Genomic DNA, 22,367 nt, shown 5'->3' with positions numbered 1-22,367 from the left:
TAAACATCATTTCTAACTCAAAACTCAATTCTATAGCATTCTGCAGAACACTATATTCTACAAAAATTGGATTAAATTAAATGCAAGAAAATACATGTGCCACATTTCAGGCATTTCCTTCCATTATACTTACCTGCATTTCTTCTTTTGTGAAACTGGCTGCTTCATCTCCTAGCTCGTGTAGATACATACAGTCTGGCTTTGGACACTGCATATTTTTTAGAAAATAACTGCAGTATTTTGTTGTACCTAGTGATGCCTTAAAGAGAAATCATTAGATAAATTAAGTGCCAGAAGTTGAGGATACCATTAACAGTAGAAGAAAAAAATCTGTAATTACAAAAAGTTTCCTTTCACAATTTCAACACACTTGCGTGTTTGATGCAGATAAACTAAGAAATCCATCTGCAAGAAATCCATGTGCTCAAGCATTAGACTGTTAGAATGTACTTCCACTTTCCTCTAAATAAATCTCAAAATAACAGTCTCAGTAAACATCTGCATTCATAAGAAGTTAAACCGAGGAAGTAATTAGGAGTTTGCATTGTGTTCAACTAGTTAATATTTTATAACAGGATCAGGAAATGAAAGTTAACCAAACATTTTCTGTAGACACTAGTTTGGCCAAGTTACCTTCTATATCCATTTACACAGATACCCAAGAGGAAAAAAATCTTAGACTTCCACAGAGCTTTTGAGAGGCTTTTCTTTTTTTTCAGTCTACTTAAAATCATGTGATATCACAGCATGGATTTTAAGATGACTGTGCACAGACCTTCACATTCCCACTGATTCTACGTGCAATATAAAGCTAATAAGTTCAGTAGGAAAAAAATAAATGCAAGTCTAATTAAAGAAACAAAGAGTTTTTAAGAAAACATGAAGCAACAAAGACAAACAAGAGTGGCCTTGATGACACACTAAGCTTTACACAGATAACTTTGTTCAAGAATGCAAGCACATCCATACAAATAACGTTTTACAGGACGTGATTATTTTAATGTACTAGCAAATAATACACGAAAATGTAGAAATATCACCACCTTAAGTGTTCTGCCGTCTACCACCACATTATTGACACACTGTATGGCTCTGAGAGCATCTTCTGACCGGATGTAGGTTACATATGCACTGGCACTTGGACCCTAGAAAGAAAACAGGTCACATTTTTTAATTCCTTGTCAAACAGATGTGAGCATTAAATGGATTTTACAACAGCTCACTACAAAAACTGGTACATTCAAGGCCATAGGTTATTGAAAATAAAAGTGACAAAAACAGGGGAACACATAGAAATTTAGATGAGATGCATAAATAATAAACAGAATAAACATCAAAACACTTCTTAAAGGTACAAAAACACTTAGCAGAAGTGGTGTTTTGACCCCCAAATGCAGAATAGCGAATGAATGTGTTTCTGCTGCTTTGAAGGTTTTCATCCTATCTACCAATTTTTAATCTAATTATTCTGCATCTTGCAACTGAACTGTCAGACTGTTTGTACAGTAACTTATTCTATAATATCGTATTTTTTCCTTTTATTATTTAAGCTACCACCTAGTCAGAAATAAATCTCTACATTCACTCTGCACAAACGTATTTTCTCTAGAGGAATACAAATGACAAGAGCCTCTACAAACTTACCTGTGAGCCTGCATATGATGTGCTGTTATTAATTACAACTTTATGTATTTTACCAAACTTCCCAAAATATTCTGGTCGTTTCAAAACCTACAAAAAGAAAAAGAAGTTAAAGTGCTATGCTACTTATCAACAATCTGCGTATCTGTGCACGCAGGAGCTGTAGAGATGTGCTTTTTGTTAAAGTGGAAAAGAGCAAGTAGAGGGACTTCTGTTTCCAATAAAAATCATAGCTATGGACAGCACAAAGCGCACTGCTACTAAAGTAAAGAACTTAAAAGGAAGGATATTATGTTGTATCTTCTGTTTTGTTTTTGTTTTTTTTTTTTTTTTTTTTTTTTTTTTTTTTTTTTTAATTTTTATTTTTTAATCTAGAGTATTCAAACCCTACTCTGGTGACGTGCATCTCGCTCTCCCATGCATACCTATTTTACAGTTTGCGGAAAAACTCAAAATAATATTCATTTCAATCTTAAAATAATCACCTTGAATTTGCGTTCAAATATATTAACTGCCAGGAACAAAATACTGAATTCTGACTCATTTGCTCTACTCCAAGAAGTAAATTAAAATATTAAAATAGCCTTTTTGAAAAGTAGACTAAGTGTAGGAAGACAGTATACAAGGGTTGCTCCGAAAGTAATGCCTCCTATTATTTTTTGTATTGGCCCACACTGTCAGAGGCAGATGGTAGTGGTATGGCAGCACAGGTCAGACCTTCCCACCAACATGCTATTACATTTTGTTGCTGTGCTACAGATGGCAGCAGAGAGGAGTAAGTGGTGACTATGTTAAAAACACTATTTTGTAGCTGAGATTTCTTTTCTATCAATTAGTGTTATTTTACTCTTTGTATCTGTTGTAGTTTCCACAGAAATAAATAGGAAACTTTACTTTTGGAGCAACTTAAGTATGACATCTCCAAGGGGAAAGAAAAAATTCAGCAGAATCAACAGTGCACTGAAACAAATGACAATATCATATCCCAGAAGGGGAAAAAACCTCCTGTCCTGCTCTTCGCTGCATTAGTTAAACAATAACAAGTCATCTGGGGATCCTACTCAAAACAGGAACATCTTTAGCATATTAAGTAACTTGTTACCTGCATGCCAATGGAATTGGCAATACACTGTTAACAAAAGTCTCCTTCTCTACCCTGCGATGGTCGAAGCAACTACTCTAACCAAAACTACTTAAGTAAATGCTATTTCTAATTCTAGACTATAGGCTGAAAGGAAGCAAGAACAACTTCTTCCCCCAGCACCACCTTTAGACATCACTACAATACAGCTAAGCTGTCCTCATCCAAGAGCTTCACCTGATCTTCTACTCTCCCTTCTTAAAGCAGTATCAAGGCCTTCATAATCCAGCAGCATCTTTCACACTGGGAAAATCCTACAGAACTACTGGGCAAGCAATACATTCAAAAAGAAAATCTCACTGGTCTCTTCTGACTGCTCCTCAGCAGTATGGTCTGTATCCTTTCCCAAAGACCCTATGCCTACTATTGGACACCACTACAAAGGAGACTCAGTTCTGAAAGAAGAATTTCTTGACACATCTTACAGATTACATTCTTGATAACACAAGGCAGAATGGCCATCACAGTTTTCATGGGAGTGAATTCACCTGTACTCCCATTATGATGATCTACAGACCTATCTTCAGAAGCAGTAAATAGCAGCCATTCTCCCTTTCCAACTCACATCTATTTGTATAAGAGTCGAAAATTTAAAGTAGATATATTTAATAGGGTTTTTTTTTTTTTTAGCCTCTTCCTTTCAAGCTGGGTTTCTTTGAAAACATGTCACTAGGTGCTGCAACATTCTGTACATACCCATGCATAACGCAATTTCCTTAAAAAAAGTAAAGCATCCGTATTCTCAAAAGCAAAAGATACAAATCACTTGTGAATTTATTCTCACAGAACCGTTTGAACTCAAACATACCCTAAAACATCATCTGGTCCCTGTTCATTGCAGGGGAGCTGGACATCTACAAATAGAGCAGGCTGCTCGAAGCCTGGTTAAGTTTGACCTTGAATATTCTGGAATAAGCAGCTCAGTAGTTGCCTTAAGCAGGCCTCAGTCAGCATCAAGGAGCCTTTTGAAAGTTCTTTATTTTAGTATCCAATAAACACAGACAAGAGTGCACACAAAGGTGCCCCAATAGTTTCTTGATAGCAAATTAACTACGAGATGTACAGATATGAAGTGCTTACCTCTGGGTCTGCTAGGCGCTGAGATAACCCTACCACGAAGACAAGATTCTTCTGTACAACCCGTACACTGGCCAAATGTTTGCGATTCTCTGATATCTTCTGTTTTCTCTCATTTTGTTTCTGTTTCTTTTCGTTTTTTATCCTTTGCAGCTCTTCCTGGGAGAGTGGTTTGTACACTGCTGGATCTTCTGGATATGGCTAGATACAACAAATACAATTAAAAAAAACATATAGGAGGACAACATATTTGAAAATCATTAATCCTGACATTCTGACACATGCGTTTCATTCCTCCATCGGACTGTTCTGATTGCTATGCCCAACCATGAAGGTAGCATATTAAGTAAATATTGCAAGTTTTCAGAAAGTTTACGTATTTATTGGCATGATACTGATGTAAGCAAGAGCCACATTCTAAATGAGCTGCCTAGTCAATCTGGCAACATTAAAAGCAGCCGCTACATGACAGCCAACACATCCCATTAAGATTTCACCAACTCTGCACATACAACTCATATTTAGCTGTTTGATACGTTCAAATCTGTATTAACAAACTTGAAGACTACAAGATAAGAAATTGAAGTATAAATGTAATTTCAGTGACCCAAGACAACAGCAACACCATTACATGACTCAATCTTTACACGGTTACCTTCTCTGAGCAAAAAGACAGGTTTCAAAACAGTTAACTGCATACTGATTTTTGCCATGCTTATTCATCAGTTTGAAACTTGGACTTTGTCTTCCCTGGACAAAGGTACATTTCAAACCTTAAGATTATAGTCTACAGACGACTTCTCAAACAGACACAACACTAGATTATAATTTCAAAGTTAACCACCAAAAAAGAGAAAGGTGCTTGATATTACCTAGAAAGATGTACCTATAAATGCTGTATTCACGTAGAGCGTGCATCTATTGCTATAAAGGCAGTATTTTAGCCCAGTCATTTAGACTACAATGCACAGTCTTCTGTCCCAGACTACTACTCCAAGCAGTCCATGTTCCTTACTTGTCCCACTCTTTTCAAACTGAGAAGTTATATTTCATACTTGTACAAATGTACAAAGCAATGCTACGGCACAGAAGCAGGTGCATAGAACAAACTTCAAAGTGTTTCTTACACTGAAGACATAATCAAAAAAGAGTAGTAGTACAGGATGTGTGTTAAGGCAAAGATCTGAGGTAAAGAACTTAAGCAGAGGAGTATGCTAAGCAAAGCACTTAGCCTGCACTACAATAACCAAAGATGTCAATCTCCAACAAAAAAAAATGTGCTAACTTACCTAACTGCACTCTACTAATACTAGAATACAAAACACTGTCATACTAAATGACCTGAGTAAACCTACAGTGGCAAATGAAAAAAAGGTTTGGCTTAAATACATGTATTCTGATACTGAAAGAGCCACTCAGCAAATTCTTAGAACTGATAGTCTTCTCAGTACATCTCCAAACAAAACAAAGATCCACTTTCAAGTTTAGTAAGTCACAACTCTAGCATCTGAAGTACACTATACTTGAGACAACATCTGAAAACACACTGTGGCCAACTTCAGTAGATGGCATTGCAAGTTTAAACATCAAGTTCTCTAGGACATGCTTTTAGTATCACAAAGGAATTTAAATTTGTACGATATCTAGTATTAATCAGAAGTACACACTTCAGTGCTTTGCATGAAAACATCATAAGGACTCACATTATCCTTTAAGAGCAATACTTAAGATTGTACTGCTCTTCAAAGTTACCCCATTCATAAGTAATGCCAAATACTTAATGCAGATTTCACTAACTGAACATTTAGCGATCATTTGACGGTGAGTAAAGACCTATCTTAGGAAGGCCATTTGAAACTAGCTATAGTCAATGATTTTCTTGAGTTTTAACATTTACATTGAGAAAATGTATAGATATAGAATAATCCTATAGCATGCTTCACTTAAAGAACTTCTCAAAGTCGCAGAATAAAGGAGATACTGGTTTGTCCTGGAGAAGAGAAAAGAGCGCTCAAAGAGATACAATTCAGTTACAGTGATCAAGCTCTGCTCAGGAATAGAAACAAGTGCACCGGTACAAGATGGAGTTCTGAAAATAAAATGGCTTGCCCAACAGTGAACAGGGTGGTATCATCTTGATAAATCAGATTTTTACAGATTAACTTCTTCCTCGAATCTCACACTAAACAAGGCAGGACTTACAAATATAATGCTGTCTCGTACTGTGCCTTCAGTAGCTTCTGTAAGACCCCCCAAATACCCCAAAAAAATAAAGCAAATAGTGCCAGAATTCACTGACTACTTTCTTGCCAGAGATAGTGGTATTACAAACGTATCTTCAAACGAGAAGCATGAAGACAGTACAGCAAATTGTTACTGGAAGTCCTCACAGGTCTGCAAACCTCCTGCATGTCTCAAGCATATGCCTGAGGACAGCATCTGTCCATAATAAAAACAGTGCTTTGTATTTGTACGGGAGAGCATGCGAACTGCTGGAGACATGCAACTGAACAGCAGTGACTCCAAAATCAGAGAGTAGAAATGTCTTCTCAGCAGGAGAACGGAATCACCAGAATAAGGATTTCACTCATTTACAGTAACAGTAGTTTGCCACCACAGATAACCTGTTTGAGCAACAGATGATTAAAAGTTCTCACTAGACAGTGCAGCGATGTACTGTACACGAAATGTTTCATATGCATCCTTATCACTTCTGTGACATTTAACGCCTCTAAGGAACACAAACAGTTGGACATCCTGACTTGCAGGACCAGTAAATGAGTCTGTGCACCTCTTGACTCAAGAGTGAATCGGAAACACAATTCTAAGCGATAGATGACATAAAATGTGCAGAATGATGAGAGTTGAGTAATTTTATGCATTTAAGGACAAGCAAGCATAGCACCACCAGCATTTGAGAAGATAATTCTAAAAATTTTAAGTCCCAACAATTCTGCAACTTTAAGTAATGGCATAAACTCAGTCTACAAACAGGGAAATAAATGATTTCATCTTCAGAGCGACTGCTTCTAAGAGTGAAGTTCATGAACTCAGGGGACAGTTCAATTACAGACAGAATATAAACTGTAAATGCTGATGGGAAATGGCTCTGAAAGCCAAGCAAAGTGAACTGACTGTGGGAGTAATCTCACAATATCATTTCACCTGCCTTCTACTCTGCCCAACTCTACTAAACCAAAGGAGGACCATAGGTCCACACAAGCTCTCAGCCAGTAGAAGTGGCCATGTTACTAGATATGCCTAAAAAAACCAAACCAACCTAAGTCAAGTACAAATCTATTTCTGTTTTGCATGGCATAAAACAAGAGGCTTGATGTTCTTAATGGCTGAGATGGTAGTTGTTTAACTTACTATCACCAATTCCTTAGATGGTCGAGAATTTGAGATCCAAACAAAGTAGCTACATCAAGTGTTATCAGCATTCATATACCTTCAGATACAGGACATTAAGATTTGCCAACATCACTGATTTACTACCTAAATTCGACATCCTTCTCTTGAGTTATACAAAAGCTCTTCAGCAAAATGATCTGGACAAGATCTGCCAAGATGGATAATGACCCAACTGTTTATACTATCTACAAGTTGCTGGTAGTCCTATAAGAACTTCAAAAGTTCAAATGTCTCTTCTGAAGTCTCATTTCTTTTAGCAGAGATGGCCCTTGATGAATTCTTAGTCTTCCTCACTAAGTTTGTCTTTTTTTTTTTTTTTTTTTTTCTTTTTTTTCTTTCAGACTTTTTTCCCCCCAAATTTTGCCATTTGTTGAAAGCTGAGCTGGTATTTATAAAGCATTTTGAGTCTGTCATTTCCCAGATGGGTCACATTCCTTCCACACAACGGATGTACCAATATTTCCCAGTTGCTGCCTCGCTAGGCATCAGGTTCTGAAATGAAAAATACAGAGAAAGTCAATAAGATTTATGTATTGTATGCATCATACTAGTTACATCAAACAAGTAGAATTTCTAAATATCAATGATTGTACTGAACTATTCAGTTATGGAACTAGCAGCATAAGAAGAAAGGATGTTTGAAGACTGTGGTGCTTTTACAGAGGCAAGAATAGAAAAAAAGACAAGAACGTGACCAAACTATAATGTTTTACACATAAGTGTGTAAGCTTAATATTAATCTCCACCTTCAATACAATGCACCAGGAGGAATAAGGTTTGTTCTCCAGTTCCTTGACATAGCAAGATACAAGAATAGCAGCATATCAAATTATACTTTTTGGTGGAAGTGCAAAGCAATTAAGAAAAGTGAAAAAGTCATGCTTTTTGATTGTGGTTTTTTTTTTTTTTTAATTCTTTAGTGACATTTAAAAATTGTAATAGCTGACACTAAAGGTTTCTGTGCTACGCTCTATCAAAGAACGTAAGTCACTAAAAATTACAGACATTTATACAAAAAAGAATACTTAGGCCACTACATTTTAAGGAAAAAAAAATCAAAGAAAAAAATCACTGGCTCTACAACTGAAACTAGTGAGTTTGCTGACTTGTAAAGTACAGCATATTTTCATTTTAATTTGATCAGTTAGTGTCTGTTTCTCTCACAGTTAAGAAACCAATTGACTGGAAAAAAACGGAAATGCTTGCTTAGCATCTTACAATTGACTAGACCTACAATTCTGAAAGGCATTAAGAACAGGTCAGTTCTATTTTTCTTTTTTTTTTTTTTTTTTCCCCTCTCTCCTCTAAAGGAAGAACTTATAGCTAATGAATAAGCACAAATAATTTGTAAGTTTATTTCAAAAGCCATTAATGTTTGCAGTGCCTTTGCTGTGTTAAAACTAACAAACATTAAGATAGTACTCAAGGTTAAGTCATACTTTCTTATTCTCACAAGCCAAGCAAATGCACGTCTACTACCATTACTAACAGGAAAAAACTTAATACATACTAACTCAATTGGCTGCAAACACATGAACATTTTCTGTGCACGTGTATGTTAAGCTACCTAACAGTTCAAGTATGTAGAGGCATCTTCTCCTTGGTGGAAAGTAATGCAAGCTAACATCTTTTTGGTTAGAAGCTAGTTAGAGAAACCTAGGAAAATAATATATATGTAATATGCAGTCCAGGCCTTTCAAAGATGTGGCACAGACACCGCTCTAAAAGCAGAGCCAATAGAGTTTATCACAGACTTATTTCAAGATCTTCCCAAACCTTTCATACAAAATCCTTAACTGGGGAATTTCACTGTTACTCTCCACAGACTGACAGACAAACAGCTGGAGAACATTAACTGCCACCAAACACCTGTGGCATCAAGAGAAAGCAGTTTTCCTATTAATTAACTGTGCATGACATTTGTATGCTTTAACATATGAGGCCTTGCTTTAACATATGTATTTTCACAATTCCATTTTGCAGTAGGAATCCTGCACTGGCATGTGCATTATTAACCAGGGATAACTGTTGAGAGCACAGTACTTACTGTAACTTCCCTACAATGAAACCATCTGCAAAAATTTTACTGCTTCACCATTTTCTTCACTTCAGCATTAAGCGATTGTAGCCAATGCACAGCACAGTTGTCACAGAGTAGAAAACTGCTTAGATCTTTACCCCAGGAACCTAACTATACACAGATGGGAAATACATAAACATACTGCATGCAAAAACACTCACCTGCTGCACAAGGTTCAGTATGCTTCACAAGGTGGTTTCTTCAAACTTCTTTGCTGCTGCCATCAACTGTATAGCTCCAAACGGTTTATTCCAAGCATTTCAACAGGGTCTCTGAACCACAATGTCCAACTGTACCACAAAAAGGTGTGTACTTCAGCATCCTCTATGCTTTTACAATCCAACAATCCAATGAAATAGCTGAACACTCCTTAAGAGCATCTTGCAGTCCACAGATGAAGAAAACATCAAGAATATAATCCACATCCATTGTAAAAGAAGTCTCCTTCCTCTCTTGGAATGATGTGCTTCATTCCTTCTGACTGCAGAGTTCATTTTAGCTTTTCTTCCAGAACCTCTCCTTTTTCCAAGCAAATTGTATTCCAACCCAGTACAATATTTGCATAACCAATCATAAGGCAGATTATTCCACATGAGAAAGTTCAGCCTTGGCAATATCCATATTTCAAAGAATCCCAGAGGCACTGAGCAGCGTGCTGATTGTGTGATTTCTCAGATATAATCCCCAGACTTCCAATGATGAATGATCAGAGACAAATCAAACAGTTGTTGGCAAAAAAGTAGTATAACATATCCAAATACACGAAGCAACTTATACAGATGAGGAAACTCCAAAAAAATGTCATTTGTACCATGAGATCTTGTGTTTGTAGAATAGAGATTTGCTTGTACTATGAGAAGTACTACACAGCACAGTGCCTGTTGTAGATGACACATATGTGGAAACCAATCTTGCCAATGACAGGCAGACCTTCCTTGTAGAATCCACAGAACAAATACTGCACAAACTTGTTGCAATATGTTAGCAATGTTACTCTGCAATAGCCTTGGAGCTTGCAGAAGCATCAGAAGACAGGCTAGCAGGGAGAGCTCTAGCACAGCCAAAGCCCAAAAGAGCAGCAAGAAAACACGATTGGAAGTGTTTATATAAAGCTGTGGCAGTGAATCAAGATAGTGAACTCAGGTAAGATTACTCAGGGTCTGAGAAGGGAGCTGTAATGTGAGACAGGAAGCCAAAGGCATAAACTGAGGGTAGGAACACAATTAAATAGCAGAAGAAAAAGCGAGTACGAGTAGCTGCAGTTACAAAAAAGAGGAAGGCCAGGTAAGAAAGTTACAATCAAGGGATATAACTAGAATTAAAGATAAGATACTGAGAAATTATTTTATAGTAAACATTGATGATAAGGAAGCAATAAGGTTACACAAAACACTGCGAGAAGGAGGAAAATAGTTCAAAGGAGAAAGTGGGCAACTTAATGAAGCTGCAGTTTATAGTTGCGGCCAACCACAATAATAGCCACTTCAGTTAAGAGATAGGAAAAAAAAAAGGTGAGACTCTCAAAATACTACCTTTAAGCATTTGGCAACAGGATCAGAATACTAGGCAAATAGACATAGCCTAGATTTTGAAAAGCTATAAAATTTAATACCGTTGGATATATTTTCCAAAGGTTTTACATGTTTAGTGTCCAGAAAAAATAGATTAAGAGCTCCGGTGCCACAAACAAAACAAAGTAGGTGCTTTATAAGCTTGCCTCAGACAGTTCTGCTACTTCAGCTGAACCTTGGCTCTCAGAAAATCCCTACTGCTGGAATCCTCGCTGTCTTTACTGACAGAAACTCTGGCAACACATGAGCACTCCAAATCACAGGATTTTTTTTTTTAATTTTTTTTTTTTTTTTTTTTTTTTTGCAGTTCCCTCAGCATCAGCATGCCTTGGTTCTGATCCACAGCTTCCCCTACTAATCCAGTTCCGAATTTAACAAATCAAGACTAGCAGCTGCACAACAGATTTGATACATGCGGACAAAATCTCAAAGATCCAACACCTCACCTTTGAGTTATGCCACTACTAGAAGAATGTTTCCCAGAAGGAAAAGGATGTCTTTGGTATCATCACAAGGCAAAAGCCTTGTGCTATGAGCAAGACAAGCTGCTGATCCAGGATATTTACCTTTCTGCAAGCAGGACAAAGTCCATTCTCATCAGTGCGGATACGATGCCAACAGAATCTACAGATTTGGTAGCCACAGGTGCAAGGAAAGAAGTTGATGTCATCAATCTCCAGAGGCTCCATGCAAAGGGGGCATTCCACAGGGTCTTCCTTAGCATCAGGGCTGCGAGACATCTTTGTGTTCGCAGAGCAGCAAAAGTTTATAATAACTTAATAGACAAAGAAGGTCAGCACTTGAGGGGCTGCAAGAAAAAAAAACAACAAAAGAAAGTAATTGGTACTTGTCGCAACCTTTCTATACTCTCATTTTATATTTTACTTCTTCATCACTTTCCTTCTCCCCATGCAAATTATCTGCAAACACACAAGCTACTGGTTAATAACCAGAGTTTGAGTCTGTCTTCCTACTTATGAGTCATGCAGGTAATGTGAAAGATGCTATTGATGATGTTTCTCCCTACTTGGATATGCAAGCACTTCTTTGACAATTTACTAGCCTATTTGGATTTCAAGCTGTACAGCTGCAAAGAAATGCTCAGAATGTATGATGTACACTACTGTCAAGTTCTTCCAGCTCCTTTTACTGAGTGCTTGCTTGAAATCTTCTACAAATTCTGCTCAGGGCTTCATGTTCAAGACCAATTTATTCCTTTTCCCAGGGATTTGGAACTACATTTAGGTCATCCATTCAAACTTTTCAGTAGGGTTACAGAATTATTGAACAGAAACAACGAAAAGCTTCTTACACAGAGCGACTCATTTCTTTGCCCACCCCCTTTCTATTTTTTTGTACAGAGACCAACCAAACCTCAGGACTACTTTTAAAGAAGTATTAGCCGAGGTTTGTCAGATAAGAAACTTTCTACACGTATCAGGCAACTTTAATCAAGTCATCTATGCTTTTCATCAGCATTTAATTCGCACCGAAGTTGAAATACGTTCTATGTGCCTGGAACAAAAAAAGAAAAACACCCCGGTTTCAGCTAAGAGAGCAGACAATCCAGCTTTTCTGGATCTGCACTCTGAAAAAGAAACAAAATTCATGCTGCTACTTTCTTAATTATTTCTTGATCTCAGTCATTTGATTATGCCTCCATTCTGTCTTAAGAACACAGAACAAGAAAAAATACTGTCATACTCAAAAAGGACACAGTCCTAACTGGGATATTCAATTATTTTGTCGGTTGTTCTGCTCTCTCCAGTTAACAGTGAGCATGGATACCTGAAGCAGTATTTAGCCTCTGCAAGCTACCTTTACCTGCTGCAGGAAACATACACATATAGAAAGACAATTAAAGAAAGAGAATTTTAATGTGGATCTTTTGGAGGAAAACAAAAAAACCCACACACCTAAAGCCCCCCCAAGACAATGACTGATATGTCAGTCACACACACCTACAGTCTCCTTCACCCCAAGAATTGAAAGACATCCAACCAGAATTGATACCTGGACGACCACATTATCTCTGACAGCATGCTATCAGGCAAATACAATTATAAATTAAGGATACACACCATGTGAAGTCTCCTCTACCCTCCCAGACAGTTTCCCATTTCATTTTTATCCAAAGAAATACCAGATCATGTACAATTCAATCCTTCCCCAGGCTTTTAGGAGAAATCCGGAGACAAATTCTTATGTCCATCTACTTGAAGAATGACATTTAATCTTAACCTCAGAAATGAGTTTTGAGATCAATTCCTTCCATACAGATTTCTGTATGTGGCAGTCACAGACTTACATATTTATATTTATAATATAATATATATATAATATAATTATATTATAAACAGCCACAAAACCCAGTTCTGTTTATCATTTTCTGACTCTAAACCACGATTCCTTACGGAAGAAGCTCAAAGCCTGAAGGAGAACAGTACAGACATATGCGACCAAAGTACAAACTAAACACGCAGCAGGAGAAAAAACAGTATATAGCTTTGCACAGAATGGTTGCATCACAGCCAGGTTTCTGTGTTCATCAGCTGACACCAGCATCCTACAATAACTGCAATTTAGACTATTTCCATAGTCTCAGTATAGCCTCAAGGTACAAAACAACTCTAGTAAACACACAGCATTGTCCTTAGTAAAAAAAAAAACAAAAAAAACAGGTTTCATTAAATGCTCAAATAAAAGGAAAAGGAGAATGTATATTAGACGCACTAAGTCTGATTTCTCTACATGCCATGCACTAGCAACAGCACTGCCCTCTTTCTGACCTTCACAAGGATTAAAATCAAAGAAGTTAAACTCCTACAATAACATGGCAGCTTTTACTTAATTATCTGTGATTTAATTAGTGGTATATTACAATCCTTTTGACCACCTCAAAACCACAGTGTGGGACCTTACCAGTGTTTTAGAACAGAATCTGGCTTGGAAGGAGGCTTAGTTTGCCTGGGAGCTTTGTCTTGTTTATAAAACCTATTCACACTGGCCTTTCAATAATCCTCACAGCCATAGCACACTATTTAGTGGCTTGTTACACAGATAACACACGTTTCTGCAGCAACTCTTACACTTTTCGCATTCCCTGTATGCAAGTTAAGTTTGCTATAACAAACTTCTTACATTTGTGTGGCAGAAAAAGCGCTACAATTTGAAGTGACTTTAAAAACTGAAGAATGCAATAAGCTGCAGAGAATTCGTTCAGTTTTTACCCGGATTTATCTTTCTACAGATTGCCAAGTGATAGGTCAGTAAGTAAACAGCATATTCTGATCAACGCTGTACTCACTCCACTGTACATGCAGCAACTTCAAGCCTACTGAAACATGTGTAAGTAAAGCTATGCTAGCACCATGAAGCTGTATGTGTAGAAGGGCAGCTCTGCACTTCTCTAAGAAGAACTTCCAGGTCACCAAAATAAACCTACTGAATTATGAAGTCATTTCTGGAATCTCAGCTAGGAAATATTATCAATTCATGTTATCACATCAATTATCAAAAAAAGCATGATATATTAGCCAGTGCCTCTGGGATATGCAGACAAGCTCTTACAAAACTGCAATATGTTTAACGTTTATGAACTGTTTAAGTTAACACTTAGAGTTCAGCATCTGCTAGCAATAATGCCAATAGTTTGCTTCAGACAGTAAATGGCTTGTTATTTAACAACAAGGAGTGAAGAGCAGCTGCACAATGTTTCAAGAAACTAAGTGAAAAGCAATATTTATTTGCTTGGGAAAACATCATTCAAGCATCCAATCTAAAGATTCTCTCCAATGAATTGTCTCCATTTTGGGGGGTGGAGGGGAGGTTGATATACCAAGAACTGTGGCCCGATTCTGCAGAGTGACGCTCATTTTTCAAAGCCAGAACAGCAGCACTTATACAGAGCTACCAAGAAACATAACTGGTCAGCCCTAAGGCTATTCCAGAAAATTCATTTTGAAGATTCACCTCACAGGAAAAGTAATGCAGTGACAGCAAACCTCAGAAGGTAGTACTACATGCAGTATTCAATCCAGAGTATGTGGTTTTGGGGATTAAGTTCCCAAAGATTAATTTAACAGCATCTCAAGAGGAAAAAAAAAAGGAACGTTGTGTACATGTATGTGCATGCACACAAAATAACAGCAGCTAGAATTTGTCTATACACTTTCCATAGCACTGACAATACCATCAAACAGCACTCTAGCAGCTCCACATCCTGTTTAAAGAAGCCTGTGTAAAAACATTCACAGAGGAAGGAGCAAAAGTGGACAATGTCCAGCAGCATCTTGTAAATACAGTTAACTTGCCAATAGGTAATAATCAGAAAATAGAAATATTTAGTTGGTGAGGTAGCAGGGATAAGACATCTATTAGCTGTTGTGAAACATGAAAAATTTGGAACTGAGTTCCCTAACTCTCTCATTACTTGAGCAATTTTTAGGAAAAAAAAAGCTACTCTCATTCCTTACACTTCTTCTTCAGACCATCTGCTAATAGTCATTGACAGAAAGCAGATTGAAACAGGTCAACTTGCTCAATCATGCGGAAACCACAATGGGGGTACCTACATGCTTGCCAACAGCCCAAGTTTTCCTTAATACTGTGTTCTCCCTAGCCTACAGGGAGAACAAGTGCATACATACTTACTTCTGTCACCCTTGTATGGTTGTAAAGGATCACTAGCATTAAAAAGTGGAATATTGTTTGCAAGCCCTAATACACCAGTTTCCTGTATATGAGGTCTAAATTATTGATTTCACTGTAAGAGATCCACATTCCAATACAGAAACATTATTAAGCAGTCAAAACAGTACTTTGGCAAAACAAAGCATTTTGTAGAAGACAGATGGTTTAGTGATTAAAAGCTTTGTTAATGTATGTACACGCAGCAATTTGTGATATGACAGCATTTAATTGTAGTCACTAACATAATAAAGAATATTCAACACCAGGGCATAGTATCCTGGCAGACCAAGTGCTCAGTGTTACCGTAACTTGCTAACAGACTGCAGCCACTCACTCTCCCTGCAGCAAGGCAGAGGCTGAGTGACAGCAGTTGTACCTTCCCAGACCAGATTTCATATACTCCACAGAACTTCCCAATGTTTATTTTTTCCTAACACTTTTACCTCTGAAGTTTAAAAAAAAAAATACTAGACAAAGAGGCTCCACTTATGTATTGAGTAACTTTGGGGATGCTGGCTGGAACAGCTGAAAGCTCCATTGGATGTTACAACCCCCCTTGAACCATGAATCTATGAAACCTATTACATTAGCCAGAGGTAATGATGTTACAGTAGCTGCTATCACCACATGATTTCTAAACTGATACAGCATATCCTCAAATTCTTTTCCTGAAAAAAAAAAAAAAAAAAAAAAAAAAGAAATAAGTTCTTCAACCTTAAGAGAACCGGTTCCTCCAAAAAAAAAGGAACAGATCATTGAACTGGTAAATTAAAATCACATGGCCTGACTGTACTTTTAAGAAAACTTGGTACAGCCATTAAAAAGACTTTATTTAGATAGGATGTCTTCATATAGGAAAAGAGAAACCTCAAGAGTTTACTTCAGCTTTCCACCTACTGGAGTTCCTATCAGTTTTCAATCAGTGTCCTTCTCCACTATTCTTCAGTTCTCCTCTCTTCTTCAGGAAGGTAAGAACATGCCATTCTGTAGTGAAAACACCTTGTGCTAGCCTGTATTAAACTGCACACCTAATAATAACAGCCAGCATTCCCAGGTCCAATTATACAAAAAAACCTCACATCTGACAAGCTCTACAGCCTTCAGTGAGATTACCCAGAAATACTCTCACACAGAAATCACACCAGTTGAGGCTGCAAAACTGTTTGAAAATAACAGTTTGCAACATTCTGCTGCCAACTTAGCATCTGGATAATTTACCAGACTTATTACTGACCTGCTGCTTTCAGCTGCATTTGTTCACATAGGCCTAATATTACAGCTGGTATGATCTCAAAGAACGTCTGAAGAACAAGAGGCACATCACTAAATACACACCAGCACAGAGCACTATCAATGCAGGATGCTCAGAAAGAAATGTATGCGTTATTTAAACTTGCACCAAAGGACAGCTCAGATTTTACATTAAACAAAGTTTTACTTGCATTTTCACAGTGCAGCATGAACAGGATTGCTGCAGCATCTTCAGCTTTCCCAGCTTCTCAACTTAAGGCATAACCTGTTCTTGGCTTCAGCTCCCACAATTGTTCAACATGATCAAGACAGAACAAAAGGATAACCTGGTCTTTCAGTATTATCAGTGATAGAACTATTATGCCACTTTCAAATCACTTTGAACATCAAACATGAACTTAAGATTGGCCTAATTGTTTTCTTAGCAACAATAGCATTAGATATCATATGCTTCTTCATAACCCCTGAAAAAAACAAGCCCAAGTACCTCAGCTGCTTTGGAGGGAAGAGAAGCACCAAAACAAGGTTTAGATGGGAAAAAAAAAAAAAATCGCACAGAGGAAGCCTTATGCAGCTCACCTATAGGTTCTGGAGAAGCACTAATTCCAGCTTGAGTTCTTCTGCTGATCTCAAGGAATAATGCAAAGCACAGAGCTCAGAAGAATAAAAACATCTGTCAAAACCCATACACTCCTCAGCACTCACAACTCCATCCTGAAACTCAATGACAGCTGATGCCAGAGACCAGCAGACTGGTATGCAGTGCTCAGTAGGCCTGGCAAACCAACAGCCACATGGAGCACCACGCTGAACATGCCTCCTTATGCAAGTAAGAAGCAAAGTTGTTCTTTACTTGTCAGATTCCTGGTCACAAACTGCGGAGCATCTACATCAACACCTGCCCTCAGTTCTAATACTTGGTTAAGTCTAATCTTTCTTTATTTGTGAAAAACCAAGAAAAGGCAATTTTTGTTCTTCAATTCATCCCAGAATGATGAAGGTGCTTTATTTAAAAATAATAATAATAATAAATCACCTGATTCTCTGGGACATGGCTTTATTCATGACAATTCAAGGTGCCCTGTTGGATGCTATGGAGCCCGCACAGGATGTTAAATGAGAACTGTGATAAAATAGTACGAATTATACCATTTGGTATCAGCAAGTGCCTCACTTCTGAAAGTTCCAACAGATCTCAAAAGGAATATATAAAAAACTCTTACAGACACGCAGAAAGGAAAATAATGGAGAGAACTGCAGAGAGAGCTCACCTCCAGAGCTGAGACTGCTCCCCTACAAAGCAAGTAGGAGCCATGCTTTCCCCTCACTCCTTTCAAGGCAGAATTGTATGTACTTCGCTTGGCCTACAAAAGGAACCCTTCACAGGCAGCTATTAACTACTCACTGGCTTCATATAAAGACAGCAAGAGAACAAGGGAGAAGTGATAATCAAGAGGAGACTGCTAATCACCTGAAATACATTCCTGAAAAGGTTAGAAATAGAACAGAAATGCTAAAAGTTAAATTTTGCAGCATTAAACCACTGTATTTCTAGACCCATAGATAATGTGAAGAAGCAATTGTGCAGCTACTCTGCCATTCCTTTTCATAGGAGACAGTACACAGAGAACTGCTAAACAACAATGGTTTATCATGAGCTTGTGGTTTACTTTCACCACCATATTCATACAATTTTATTTGAATATTTCCATGGTCAAATTGAGCATTTTGCTTTTTAATGACTCTGGTTACAGTTGGTCAAACCATGATAAACAGCTTCCAACTCTCATCCTCTTTTTTTTTTTTTAATAATCAGGCAACTTAGTAGTGAGCTCTCCACTTGAACGTGATATTTTCTGACTATGCTGTGGTCTACCTCCCTTGTAAACACCAGACATATAATGCAACCAACTGCAACAAATGGCAACATGAATTTCCACACATAGGTTTGATGTGGAACTCAGCCATTACACATTTCTTTTCATTTCATTTCTAGACATTTCTTGACTGGGATAGGGAAGAACAAGAGAGAATCAAAAGAATCTCACGGTTCAAATTGTTCCTTACAATTTGAAGTTCCTTATAGCAAGAACAAAGCTGCTTTTTTCCCCTCTTTAGAAGCACCAAGGCAAAGTTAACCAAATCGTATTTCCATTTTTCAAGGAAAACTCACAACTTGGAAAGACAGTAAGATCTAGAAACCTGTAATGTCAGCATGTGAACTGCAATTTGCAGCCACTGTATATTACAAAAATCTTGTTTGTATTAAATAGTTGTCTACAACTGGGATTTCTTGCCTCCGTTTATTAGAGAACAATCATAAAAGCCTCAGTGTGTAAATACATACAGCCTGAAAAATTGGCAAAAACATTTTCCCTTAATACCTCTAGATTTTATCTCAGACCTTTTCTAAATACAAGCTTTACTAAGGACAGATGAGGAGTGCAGATTTATTGTACCTAAACACCATTAATGCTTCATCAGATTATTTCAAATCAAACTTAAATAGAGTGAAAGGTAAATGCCCTGACAAACATTAAGCAAAAGAACAAGTTCTAGGCTGTTTTTAATGGTGTTTTGCTTAAGAATTTGACCAGGCTTTTCTCTATAAATTCAGAAGAGAAATTGTTTGTAGAGCCTCTGCTCAGTATTACACACAGGACTGAGAGCAATGCAGCTATCAGCCCAGGAGCCCATACTTAAAATTTCTGCCAATGAGTTCATACAATGCTGTTTAACAGACAGCTGCCGTACAAGGATTTTAAGAGCAGTAAATCCCTGTAAAAACTTCTTAGAAGGAACTTTGTCTCCTTTAATTAAAGAAAAAGAGCACGCTTGGTTAAAAAAGTGCTGAGATATTTCCAATAAAATAAGTAGTTTAAACATCGCTGCATCTCCTCCCACTAGGTTTACAGAATCAGAGGTACGCTTTGGCTTCCAGTCAGACATAAAGCACCTAAAGAAACATCTGCTCATAAGCAGTAACAGGTCAGATTCTCCAGCTGTGAGCAAGTGATGCAAAGCCTGAAGCTCTCAAGGTTTAGCCTGTAATCAAGTCCAATGGCCATGCAAGTCAGAGCCAGACAGTCAGGAGGCAGACAGAACACGAGAAATACCCAGCTATTCATGGAGAGAAGTCACACTCCACAAATAATTCTGAAGAATGTCACAGACTGTGGGACACGTAGAAACAGACAGAATTCTTGCACCCCATACTTGGGACAACTCTTTTATTACCACATGTGGGAGGAAATAAAATAGAGAAGGATAACAAGAATTACAAAGTGTATCCTGATGAACAAAACTGACGTTCTGAAAAAAAGGGCGCTGAGAGCAAGTGAGACAACATAAGTGTCAAAGAGAAGACAAATGGAACATGCATACGTTATCAAGCAGTAAGCAAATACATGCTTTAAACAGAAATAAAAACATTTAAAACTGACAGATGAAGGCAACATTCCACATGGTGTCTGGTTAAACTGTGAAAATCCACGCCAAAGGTTGCAGGTGACAGAATTTAGAAGGCTAAAAACTAATCGCACAAACTGCCACGGGTGGAAGAAGCAGTGTTGAGTGAGTGGCTCTAACACCACAAAATACACTGCCAAGGAAGCTGCTGCTCTCCACGTTCCCTGAGCTGGAGAATTAAAGACTTTAGACCGCTACCAGGAAGCAACACCATGTTTGCACTGATTTTGTATTCTTTCGCAAAGCATTTGCTACCAGTCACCAACCATGGCAAAACACGACACTAGGGAATTCTATGCTGATCCAGTACAGCAGCTCTTGATCACAGTATCAGCCTGATTTATTACAAAGTTCCACACTTTCAGAAACACAAAAGGAAGCAAAGATCATGTAATACGTATCAATGACTTCAAAATGTTTTGTAAACCAAAATCCTTCCACATCTTGATATTACTTCCTATCTATAAGAACTGACTAATGTTTTCATATACTCACTTTCGTGATTACTACAACTTGACAGACGCAATGACTTTGAGGCCAGGCTCTACTCAGTGGTGCATAATGATAGGGCATGGAGTAATGCCCTAAAACTTGAACACAGGTAGTTTCATACAAACACACAGAAGGACTTTATTGCAAAAGGGATGGAGTACTGGAACAGGTTGCCCAGAGAAGTTGTGGAGTCTCCTTCTATGAAGATACTTGAGACCTAACCAAACGTGTACCTGTGTGATCTCCTGTAAAGAACATGCTTCAGCAGAGGGTTGGATGAGATGATTTCTTGAGCTCCCTTCAAACCCCTGAGATTCTGTGATTAGATTTACAAGCAAAGCTTTGCTTCTAGACAGAGCAGTATCGCCCATAACCACACCCAAACACCTCATACCTCCTTATCTACCACAAGTCAAGGCATAATCTGTAGCAGCAGCCACAACTGAAAATTGCTTAAAGGAAAAAAAGAAACAACTCAGTCTATACATTTCATGGCCTTGTACTGCCTGATAAGAAGGGCTTTTTCTGACATTTTTCATAGAGATTATGTCCCTTCTGTACTTCTCACTCTTGAAAATAAGTATTATCTGTACAGTGACCAAAGTCAGTTCTGGAATCAAAGAACAGCAACACAATACACAGAGCTCTGCAAAGAATTAGAGGTATTGCTGTTTCCCTCTTCACATCTCCAAACAAGAGAGGCTACACAAGCCTAGTCTGAACAGCCAACCGATGGGTCTGTGTTTCTCATCTGGTAGCTAACATCACACGTCAAGACTCCCACTAGATGGAAAAAGATCATACTCACATATTTTCTGCAAAAGCTAAATAAACAGAGCACAGTAAAATCTGGCTACATCCATGAACTATTTCTTACCTTTCCAAAAACTAAACTGAACAAGTTTGCCTTGTAGTCTTCCCTAGAAGATTCCAGAGATCTTCGTCTTTGTAATAGGCAGTTTACACAATCCAAAGTTGACATGATTAAAGATACCAGGATCAAGGAAGAGGGGGAAAGCAAACAAGCAAACAGACCAACCAACCAACCTCCTTGCCAACAAACATACCCTACTGTACCGTTATGCCCCCTCTGAAAGGCTGTACTGCCTTCTGAAAACCCTTGACTCAATGATCACTGCTCCAATTCACTCCCATGGGAAAAAGCACAGGAAGAAACATAGCTGTCTGCCACTAGTAACAGATTTTTGTGTTGTGGGCCATAGACAATGTCTCAGGCAAGGAAAGGAATTTTGTAAACTGCATCTTTATACTGCTCCAAGTTTCTCCACTCCAGCACAACCAGAAAACTTTGTTTACAGGGATCTGTTTCAGCACCAGACTGCACAGCCAGCAAAGTGATAATCACCAAAAACTTCAGGTCAAATTCGTGCCAGAAGCATGACAAACCTCGCTAGGTTAAAGAAACAAGGCAGAATAGAGATTCAAATGAACTCTCAAACTATCAAGTCCCAGAACGCTTTAATCATAGAATCACAAGGGCTAGAAGGAACCTCAGGAGACCATCTCATCCAACTCCCTG

At 37.9% G+C, this 22,367-nt stretch overlaps 1 protein-coding gene across 4 annotated transcripts in view; it reads right to left on the bottom strand.

Moving 5' to 3' along the window:
• CNOT4 (CCR4-NOT transcription complex subunit 4) overlaps positions 1-22,367 on the bottom strand; it is a 67,837-nt gene that overhangs the window by 28,348 nt on the left and 17,122 nt on the right. For all 4 annotated transcript variants that reach the window (XM_048940493.1, XM_048940513.1, XM_048940503.1 and 1 more), the window contains exons 2-6: positions 11,491-11,732; positions 3,863-4,060; positions 1,645-1,731; positions 1,044-1,145; positions 134-259 (exon numbers count right to left, since the gene is read on the bottom strand). In XM_048940493.1, the coding sequence (XP_048796450.1) occupies positions 134-259; positions 1,044-1,145; positions 1,645-1,731; positions 3,863-4,060; positions 11,491-11,664 (687 nt within the window). In that variant the 5' untranslated portion in view covers positions 11,665-11,732. The remainder of the gene's footprint in view (positions 1-133; positions 260-1,043; positions 1,146-1,644; positions 1,732-3,862; positions 4,061-11,490; positions 11,733-22,367) is intronic.

This window comes from Lagopus muta, chromosome 1, assembly GCF_023343835.1.
Source record: "Lagopus muta isolate bLagMut1 chromosome 1, bLagMut1 primary, whole genome shotgun sequence".
NCBI classification, from domain to species: Eukaryota; Metazoa; Chordata; class Aves; order Galliformes; family Phasianidae; genus Lagopus; species Lagopus muta.
The sequence above is the reverse complement of the archived record's forward strand: the minus strand, read 5'-3'. Positions and strand labels throughout refer to the sequence as shown.